General features: G+C 38.6%; 1 protein-coding gene and 1 long non-coding RNA gene across 2 annotated transcripts in view; one reads left to right on the forward strand and one right to left on the reverse strand.

Moving 5' to 3' along the window:
* Positions 1-5794: 5794 nt before the first annotated feature.
* On the forward strand, positions 5795-6901 carry LOC143742532 (uncharacterized). Its single transcript, XR_013205446.1, has 3 exons — positions 5795-6339; positions 6493-6588; positions 6668-6901. It is a non-coding gene; the product is annotated as an uncharacterized LOC143742532 (long non-coding RNA).
* Positions 6902-9688: 2787 nt separating this feature from the next.
* Positions 9689-11112, reverse strand: part of LOC143742489 (uncharacterized) — a 3842-nt gene continuing 2418 nt past the window's right edge. Inside the window, exons 1-3 of the mRNA XM_077235367.1 lie at positions 10914-11112; positions 10510-10792; positions 9689-10414 (exon numbers count right to left, since the gene is read on the reverse strand). The exon at positions 10914-11112 is cut by the window's right edge and continues 2418 nt beyond it. Of these exons, the coding sequence (XP_077091482.1) occupies positions 9764-10414; positions 10510-10792; positions 10914-11005 (1026 nt within the window). The 5' untranslated portion in view covers positions 11006-11112 and the 3' untranslated portion in view covers positions 9689-9763. The remainder of the gene's footprint in view (positions 10415-10509; positions 10793-10913) is intronic.

The raw sequence follows: 11112 nt of genomic DNA on the forward strand, positions 1-11112 counted from the left end.
GTGCTAGTGCCTTTTGTGGAAGTATGGCATGTTAAATTATGATATTCTTACATCTTTTCCCCCTTTTTGTTTAGCGGTGGTGGTCTATCCTTATGGTGGTTGTAATCCAGGGCTGCCAGGAGAGTTCTTGCCTCGTACACCATCGGTGAATAGATGAACCGCTTGCTGGCATACATAAGCAAGTGGTTGTGGAATGACTCACAGGTTGATCTGTACAAATAATTTATATTTTCATACACAGGGTTACTCAACACTTACTGTAACCTAATCAGTATGTAAAATAAAATAAAATGTAATACCGAAATAATTACTGTAAATTATTACTCAATATCATTTTGAACATTGTTGAGTAACAGAAAAAACTGAAAAATGTATAAAATTTGGCAGTAGGGATAGTGCTTCCTGTAGTTACCTGAAAGGTAGATATCGGTGGACATCTCTGAGCCACCTCTTCTTAAACACTATAGCTTCCAGTTCCTTATGAGTCTGGGAAGCACTCTCCATCCTTTGTCTGTCTTGGTTATCTGGCAGTGGCCCATGCAGGCAGTGACCAAGGTACCACTCGTGCTTGTTTGTTACATGATGAAGCACACTGCTCCATAGTTTCTAAAATACAAATGTTTGGATGTAATCACATAGTTTAACAACAAAATAATAGAGGTATTCTAGGTGTTGTCATGTGTCCTCATTATGCTCTGAGAATAAATTGTTTGTAAAGGTGTAAAAGGTATCTCTGGCCTAAAGTGTTCATTCATTTCTTTCTCCGGACCACGTTGAGTTGACACCATGGTTGACACATGGACACTTATAATCGGATTGACGGCTCGATCGGACTATAAAACCCTCATGTAAACACCTTAATCGATCCGATTGAGCTCGATCCGAATGACATTTCGATCGGATTGAAAGGGGTGGTTTATACCTTATGTAATCCGATCGAGAGAACATGTAAACACTTGATTGAAAACCGAAACTGAAAGGACTGCACATGTGCAATGACGTTAAATAAACATAATGAGTATAACGCGCGGAACGAGCTGTTTTTCCTGTTGAATAAAGTGTCATATTAATAAGCTTCCCGTCGTTCTAAAATTCTCATTTTACTCGCGCGTATGTGAAGTGAAGCAGGACAACGTCCCACCAGTCCTTGTTGTGGATTCTCATCCACAGACGCCTGGTTTTGGCCACGGGGAGGGGCATTTTTACTTCGTGATCAGCACGGCAAAACGGTTAATATGCTATAAATTATGACCAGAGACGAATTAATATTATGTCTGCTGTTTAAAACAAATAAAGAACCAATAGAGCAGAATATTTATGTGCGAACAGCGGGAAACTCTGTATATTCGTGCAGTTTGTGTATGTCAAAAAATCAGATCCGATTTGAAACTTGTGACATATAAACGCGCACATCAACCCGATTACTTTATTTATCATTCATGTAAACACCTTGTTCAGATTCATCAATCGTATTGATTTCATTCCGATGGTGTCCATGTAAACATAGCTACTGACAGCAGCAAAAGCGACGCATGCTCTTTTCACTTGTAAAACTCAAGGGTGTATGGGTAATGTAGTCTCTGCTCTCGGTGGGACGAATTAGGAAGCGTGCATTGTGAAGGGCGCTCTGAAAAGCGACAGCGCAGCCAAAGGATTAAAACAGATGTGCAAATGAGCGTACCGTTACGCTAAAAGCACGTTCTGGGCGCACGGAGAGGTGGCGGTACGCTCAAGAGCTATATTTGGAAGTGGCGGTACTGAGTACCGGCGCGTACCTGCCCACTTAAAGCACTGTTCCAATGCAGTATGTGTCCTGAATGTTAAAAAATTTGTTCATATAGTTGAATAGGTGTGCTACTTTGTAGTAATTATTTCCTGACAGGAGAATGTTTGTGGCCATCATGAAATCCCCTGCCTGCATGCTGTATTTTAGTGTGGGCTGTGAATTCCACGTCCATACTCTGTGTCCATTTGAACACTTCTAAAAGATAATGACACAGTAGGTTAATTGCATGTCTGCACTAACACATAATATGTTATACGCCACTTTTAATTTATAATATACACCATCTATTTCACATTAGTACTGTGTGATGTTAAGTTCAAATGTAACAGAGACATTTTAAGCTGTTGATCATTACATTTATGACAAGAATATATAGTAAGATGTTGTGAATGGAACCTATTACAAAGATGTACATTTTCACAAACAGCAAAAAGCCGAACAATTAAATATTAAAAAAAAAGATATGCATGTACATATATTTACCCAGTGTATGACAGTGCCAGTTCCCCTTGAAGTAAGATGGACTTCAAAAGGTCCTGAAGCCTGGCATGACACATTTGTAACTCTCTCAATGAAATTACACCTCACCACAGGCAGCTGCAGAAATGTGACCAGGTGTTTCAACGTTGACTCATAGACTATCGATGCCTTTTGTCCAATAATGTCCTCCTCACACATGACCTGTTGGATGCCAGAAGACATGGATACATGTTCTTCCCTTTCTGGTACTACTTCATCTTGTGTTGCAAGATGAACAGTCTCTTCAACGCCAACAATTGGAAGCTCCTGAATCTTCACAAAGTCTTTATTGCCTCCTCCAGTTCTGTAAATATTAATGTGAAATAAAAAAACATCTACTTAATTTTTAATAATCAAAGTTAAAAAATCTGCAATGTTGGTGATGCTGCCTGGAAGGCAAATCAGTTTATAACAACTGGCATAAGCCAAAAAAAATTATTCTATAGAATAGGTCTTCAACTCTGCACCTCTTGTCTCATAGTCCTGCAGAGTTTAGCATCTACCCCCAACACACCAGAACAACCTGATCAAGCTTTTCCCAATAGCTTGAAAATCACATTCTGAATCTGGTTTTATATAAACTCTGCAGGACAGTGAACTTACATGAGCAGGGTTGAAGACTTTCTCTTTCTCTATTCTACATAAGCTATAAAAATTACTTCTGTAGACAAAACGAAGACAGATGGGGGGTACATAATCATCATCTGACGTGCTCTCTTTACTGTCTGTGTCCCTTGTGGCATCATCAGTATTTCTCCATTCAATCCTGCAAAATCGGCATTTACAGAAAAAAAAATATATATATATACATATACATATATATATATATTAGTAATGTTATATTATTATCATCATCATTTATATAAACAATAATTAACTACTTTTCAGTGAATACTACAAAAACATGAATATACTGCAAACAAGGATTTGAACTGAAACTATGCATCTGAACACTCACACAGTATTCTGTAGATCATTGACATCTTCATTCAGGGTAATGGTGGACTCATCGCTAACACTCATCTTTGAAAAACTAACCAACACATCAGAGAAGAAAACTAAAATAATTAATACGAATGGCTTGGTGAATGAATTAAGTTTGTGAAAGATAAACTGCTTGATAAAATAAATAATAACAACACATTCCGTAAATAATATATAATATAAAACTTCACCTTTCATGTAATAGCTGCTCATTGCTTTCTGCCATGGAAAGGTGTTCAATTCCAGGCTCCAGAAAACAATGCTCTCTGTAAAGTAAATTATAGTAATGTAGCCAATGTGGTTCTATGAAACATCTTTTTGAATTGATATTCAGAAATTGCCTACCTATCTGATTGAGAGTCACTGGAAGAAACTATGGTAGCAACCCAGTCTCACATAAAAATGTACCCTGACTACGTTGGTCCAAAGTGCAAAACGTAGAGGGGCTACAATAATGGCCCTTAAATTGTATGACTGTTACATTTTTTTTGCTTATTCTTTTCCTATTGTTTTCCGTCCGAGTCACGTGACTTTCAACATTCCGGCTGTGAGAACAAAAAACATGGCGGACATTTCTTTCATTTTTAGTGAAAAAATCAATATTTTGAGTTAGTTTCTGCATAAAAATAAATTTTTATTACATTTCTAGCGAGAAACATATATTTTATTTTCATAATATTCACTGAGTGAATGTACATAATCACTCGCTTGCTCGTTGTTGCGAATATTTTTCAGATATCGCCTGAATAATGTGAAACTGAAACGTTTTGGTTGAGTCACGTGACTTCAAGAAGGCTGGAGTATCTGGATGAAGTTCACAGTAGGTGGCGGAAATGGGCGAAATCGATGCGAATCGCGAAGATGAAGAAGAAGAAGAAGAAGAAGAAAGAAAGTAAGTAAGAAAGAAAGAAAGAAAGCAGGAAAAGGTAAACAAGGAGGAAAAGGAAGCGTGGAAAAATAACTTGACCAAGCTCGCTGAACAAATGAATCACCTTGACCAGTGGCGGCTCCTGCAAAATCTCTCAGGGGGGGCAAATGTTTCAATCAACTTTATCGCATGCAGACTTTTTAATAGATTTAACTATAGGGTTTGAGATGCGCAGGAATCAACTTAAAACAGGTTTTCTTTCGTTTCCTGAAAAGTAACAGTTTTGGACATACAAGGCTTCCATCCAACAGCGATGATTTGTGTGTGTGTGTGTGTGTGTGTGTGTGTGTGTGTGTGTGTGTGTGTGTGTGTGTGTGTGTGTGTGTGTGTGTGTGTGTGTGTGTGTGTGTGTGTGTTAATTAATATTTTACCAAAATTCAAGCTCAAATGGAGTTGACAAGGTTCAAGACAACGCTCTCGTTCTCTTTTTTATTTTTATTTTTGAAATCACATTTGATAAAGATATTAAAGTAGTTTTTCATTTTTTCTTGTTGTTCAAATTCAAAATTGTTTTCAAATATTATTTGTCACTTAATCTTAAAGATTTTTAATAGTGTGTGTTTGTTCCCACCAATCGCTGCACAAGTTAAGGATACGTATGATGACGTAAGCACGTGAGTGCGAGCCCTCCCGGAACCCATAGAGAAGGCATTGCAGTGCCTGCAGTTCGAAAAAAAACATCTTTGAATGTAAGTCTATGGGAACACTCAAATCGCCCAAAAAGAGGCGGTACTCCACAGAACGTGACATGACGCTGATTGGACTATATCCAGAGGCACAGTGACGGCTAGCGGAACTGGTGGTGAATGAGATTGTGAATGTGATTGAAAAAGTCCCTTTCACACTTTGGTGGTGCATAGCCCAATCGCCCTAATGAAGAAACCGCCCCTGACCTTGACCCAGAAGATGCCATATTCCTGGTTGATGCGTTCCTGGATGAGTGCAAGGTAAATAACATTATCTCAGTGGTGGAAAAAGCATACTAATTAATGCTAGTTGCAAGGTCTAAGACCATAATAGACTCTGAGGTAATATAGCAGGGAAGAAGTATCAAGGTGCAAAATTAAAAACACTCCAAGCAAAGTGCAACTATACAGTACCTGGTTCAATGTCTTTATAGTGCTGAGCTGAGTTCACACGTTAGAGCCAGTGAGCATTTAATTAAATCAAAGCGTTTCATTTCTTCTTTTTTATGTAGAAAGATTTTTCTAGATCTGTCAGTACAGTACAGGACCACAACCGTTAGACTGAATTTTTACAATGTTATATTTACGATAACATTGGTTTTATAATGAGATGTTTGTAGGTGGCGATAACCTTAGTGGGTGGAGGTTTATTCTCTGGCTCAATTGTTTATTTAGGTGGATCAGCATGGACACACTAAAGCAGGGTCAAAACAATCCACAAAGCTGTGTGTCTGGCTTGATGAGGACAAAGATGGTCAACCTCTGCCAAAAAGATGTAGAGCTGGGGAGAGACGAAAGCGAAATTCAGTTCAGTAACGTTACAGGTTTTTTTTTTTTATCAGTAGTTGCATTTATTATTCATTGAGCAAGTTCTAAATGGATATTCATATTTTTGCAGTTTCTTCAGCAAGTGTTACACCCTCCTGTGCTCCATCTACCAGCACAACTGAAGACACTGTGACCATCGAAAATTTTGTTTTTTTTCCCCTTAATACTTGTTTCCTCATTTGTTTTTGTGGTAAATGCCCAGATTTACCATTGCCTTCTTCCCTTTTCATTTTCAGACTCCCTCATTCAAGATGTCCGAGAGCTCTTGGGAAGTGGTGCTGAACAACCTCTCCCCTTACATTGGAGGAACAGGCAAACTTCCTCTCTGAAGAATTGGACAGTAATAAGGCCCTTCATGGTGAACAATATGTTGTCATCTGAGAAGCCGAAGGAGGGGGTTTGCCATCATTGTGGACACAAGGCTGCAGTAGTGATGTGTAGAGACTGTTTACCGCGATCACTCTACTGCACAGCCTGTGACCTTTCCACACATGAGGCCCTGGTGCTTCATAACAGAGCATCCATGGTGGAGGGGTTCTTCAGACACCTGCCGCCATCCACTTTTGTTCAGCAGGATGAGGGAGGGAAATTCTCCTATTATGAAAAAGGTATTTTTTAAGTCTCAGGTTATATAGGCTGTTTTACATTTTACAGGAACCCTGGTTTACTCCAACAAACATGCTGGATGAAGTTTTGTTTGATAGAAACAACACCCTCACTGTTTCATTTACACTAATATGTAAACTAATTCTGCTTTTTAGATTGCATGTTACCAATCGTCCCTCCCTGCTGTGACTGCTCCACTGGGCAAACAAGCTTTTCCAAGGGAAAGCCAGTTATTTTAGTTGGAATGAATGGTAACTTTTTTTTCTTTCTTCATATTGTCTTTTTTGTTTCTTGTGAACAATATATAATTGTTTTTCTCTGAAAATTCAGGAAGATACAACCTATTCCTTCCATCAGTAAACTGCTCCTGTGGAAAAACCTTGCCAGTGACCATAAGTGATCTGGTTGAAAGTGGTTACTGGCCCTCCACTGTCAATTTTGAGACCTTGTACATGGTGGACTTGTTCACCACGTATGAGGATCTTAAAATCACTGCCCCAGGGATGTCGAGACAAGCTTTTGTCAGCATGCTTGAGTGTCGTACAAAATTCTTCAGGCGAGTGAGTGAACTCATCATTTAAGTTATCTTATTATCCAAATATTTCCAATATTTCTGCAAAATGCAGAGATGTCCTGACCTACCAATTTTGTCCTCTATTTAAAAAAAAAAAAAGATTGTTTAAAATAGATTCTGAAAAAAATGCAAAAATGATCACACAAAATCTGTCACAATAATCATAACACATACATGCATATTGTGAAGTCGCATTTTGTATGGTGCTATTGTGTAGTCATCGTGTGAATGCACACTCATTTTGTGTTTCTCATTGTAGGTGGGAATAAGCAAAGGCATCAACTGAGAAGAAAGATTGCTGTTGAGAAGAAAGCCTTGGAAGTTGCGATCAATGACCACAATGCTACAGTGGGGGAAGTTGAAAAACTGCCTCCTCCCAATGAACTCCTGGCTGTGGACAACTACTCCTGGCCATGGGAATGTAAGTACTTCCTCTGAAATGCACTGAATACAAATTGTTTGATGCACACATCTTGATGTAAATATTGAATCTGATGAAAAAAATGTTATCTGATGTAAAACAAAAATTAAGACATTGGGCAATATGCAAAAAAAAAAAAAAAAAGAATGCAGTAATTTGTAAATGGATGTGATCGAACCCCTTCGCGAAGCGCTGGGGTTCTATCTCATCCTTTCAGGGTTTATTTCTCAATTGTAGTAGTACAGCATGCAAAATATCTTCTGTCCCAATATTTTTATAGGTTGTAAGATAACACTTTGATGTAATGTATCGCAGGTCATGGTGATATGGAGCGACAAGGTAATGCTTCTGGCTAGACTGAAAGAAGAAGAAGTTATTGTGGTTCACGAAGTCAAGCAGAACATGGAGTACATGAGGAGTGTTGCTGGACTGATTGAAGAGTTTACCTTTCAGCTCACAGAAGACACCAATGGGAAAACCATTGGCTCATTTCTTTATATTTTAATGTCACATTTTCAGGCAGTACAGAGGGCTTAATGGAGAAAGGACGTGAGGGACTACTCTCTGTGCTGAAGAGAAGATTGTGTGAAGTTGAAGCACAACTGGCTACAGCGCTCACAACAAACAAAAGTATTCTTGGACTGCAAACATTGTCCTTAGATGACTTCTCTGAAGAGGAAGACTTAGAGAATACTTCCTCAACTGATGAGGAACTGGGAGAGAAGTTATTAGTGAGAAAATGTGTATGACTCTATGAAGATGTCAAAGCACAAGATGTCAAACATGACAAATTACCTTGTTTTTTTGTTTGTTATTTTATCATTACATTTTTGGTCGAAATGTATTGCGCATCCATTCCCTACATAGCTTCATTTTAGTTGTATATAGTTTGTATACATACAATAGCCTATGTACAGTTAACTACAGTATTGTTACTCTCTCCAACGGTGTGCTATTCCACCATCTATCTCTCTCTATCTCTCTATCTCTCTCTCTCTCTCTCTCTCTCAAAAAGTAAAGTGAACTGTTGTTTCAACTATAGTCATGTCTCTTATGTTTGATTCATGAATAGCTTTCATTTAAGTCAATTTCCGGTTTTATCCCATTGTGTGAGTTGTTCCTTTCAAGTAAGTCTGTAGTAAGTATTAGGCCTATGTTCTAAGGCAGGGGTCATCAACTACACTTATCTGAGGGCCAGAACGTTTCTATCAGGGCCAGATGCTCTTGTAAAATTAAAATGAATATCGTATCCTATAAGTAATATGTTATTATTTCATATATCAATTTGCCTTTAAAATGTATGTTATTTTTTAGCCTTTGTCAGTGTTAACTTACTCATATTACCTGTACGATGGCAAGCCACTAGGGCGAAAACGATATTTTAGGCTTCATATTCATGAGAATGTCAATTGCTAAGGCAGGCATAACAGCTCTCAAGCCCGATGTTAAAAAGATAGTGTCGGAGGGGAAATGCCACTTCTTTTGCAAACTGTGTGATTGTTACAGTTTTGCCTATGTTTTGTTTTTGTTTTCCCTGTCGGGCGGACATTAAGTGGAAAATTAAATATCTCTTGTCTTAAAGATATTTGTGTTTTATAACGCAGCACTACAGTAGATTGATGTCAAATATGACGGTTTTAAAAATCACGCCTTCAGTTATGAAAAACAAATGTTAGCCAGACTTTTTTCCAGATAATATTGGGAAGAAAAGATACTTAATTACTAATAATATAAGAGAAGTTTCCTTTCGAATTGTCCATCGTGTATATCCCGTTAATACTTTCTTAAAAAAATTCAAGGTAGATGTTACAGTTTTTTACAATCACTTTGCTACTATTTTCAGAACCTTGATGTCATTTGTCAAAACTCTAGACACAAAACTCAAAACGGTTATCACTTGTAACACAGGTTGTCTAATGTTCAAAACATTGCATTGTGCATTCACATCTTTAAAGAAATCTTGCACTTGCACAATCATTGGTTCAAAAAACAAATTTACTGTGAAATACCATTGAAACACAACTATAGATCACCAACACACAAGCAACCGATAGTTTCACTCTGTCATTGTTCGTACAATCATTAACTATTGTAGAACAAAATAGGTGATACAGGTTTCATTATGGTACTACATGTACAGTAAATACCTCTTACTGTAAAGTACTGCAGTAGTAGAGAGAATACAGACAAAGTGGAATCATTGAACAAAGTTTGTAATATATTGATGCAAAACCCTACAGTACAATCACAACATTGGTTTATTTTAATCAAAGCAAAAATACAGTAATTAGCTATGAAATAGAAAAGAAAAGACAGTACTGTAAACCATCAAATGCAATGAAATAGAAAAGAAAAGAAAAGACAGTACTGTAAACCATCAAATGCAGTGTTCCTCAACTTGCTTGCACTGTAAGAAATAAAACAGCAGTGATTACTGTACTTCTACATTGTCATCAACTCTGTGTTGTGGATTTGGCCACAGGTTCTCATCTACATCACAATGGATGTTTTCATTAGCCAAACATCTTGGAAAAAACCTTCGGGCATGGCGAATCCAGGCCTGACACTGGTCTGCTGTGATGTCATTGCAGGCGTCATCCATGGCCTGGAGAAGAGTGACTTGTTCATGAGGGTGCCTATCATGAACCTTCCATCTCCATGCGGAGAAAAATTCCTCAATCGGGTTAAGGAAGGGGGAGTATGGGGGTAAATACAGGGTGGTAAATTGTGCATGGGCCTGAAACCATGCTTGCACCACATGAGCATGATGGAACCTGACATTGTCCCAGACAATGACATAGGTCACACCTTCAGCTCTACAAACCTGTTCGAGCTCATCAAGAAAGGTGACAAGGAGAGCTGCATTATATGGTCCAATATGAGGTCTGCGTCCCACCACACCATCTTCTGATATAGCCGCACACATGGTAATGTTGGCCCCACGTTGTCCAGGTACTTGGATGGTTGCCCGCTGGCCAATGAAATTCCGACCTCTCCTCCTTGTCTTGGCCAGATTAAAACCTGCCTCATCCAAATATATGAATTTGTGATGGTCGTCATCAGCATCCAGCTCCATCACCCTCTAAAAATACATTTTGGAAAGAGATTTAGAGATTACCGTACAATGTAGAATTTTTGGGAATGTTTTTACAACAGCCGTCTTGAAACTGAACTTACCTGAACATACTCAGTCCTCATTTGTTTCACTCTGTCTGCATTTCTTTCGAAAGGCACATGGTATAGTTGTTTTATAGATACCTGGTGCCTTTTCAGTATGCGTGCAATAGTCGGCAAACTTATGGATCCCACATTGTTGAACATGTCTTCATTGTCCAAGATATGCTGGCGAATTTCTGTAAGGCGAATATCATTTCTGGCCCGAACCAAATCGACCACAGCCTGCTCTTGCTGGTCAGTTAGAATTTTGCCTCTGCCTCCACTATTTGGCCTAGTCACAATTCTACAGGGAACATTAGAGTAAGAAGACACTTGGTCACATCACCTATTCTGTGATACACATTGGTATGCAGTCATTTGACAATTGAGAGTAGCATAATGTTTAGTGCATGCTGATAACTTACCGGTTCTCATTGCGGAAAGTTCTGATTATTGAGGCCACGGTTGACCTTCTCAGGTTTGGTTGTATCATTGTAGCCGCCTCAGTCATTGTCATGCCATGATTTATGACATGGTCTACAACTATTGCCCGAATTTCATTGGACACTCTATGCTGTTGCTGCCGCTGTCTTGGTCCGTGGCCTTGTCCTCTACCACGTTCCC

This window comes from Siphateles boraxobius, unplaced genomic scaffold, assembly GCF_051911475.1.
Source record: "Siphateles boraxobius isolate OS27281-9 unplaced genomic scaffold, OSU_SipBor_1 19, whole genome shotgun sequence".
Taxonomy (NCBI): Eukaryota; Metazoa; Chordata; class Actinopteri; order Cypriniformes; family Leuciscidae; genus Siphateles; species Siphateles boraxobius.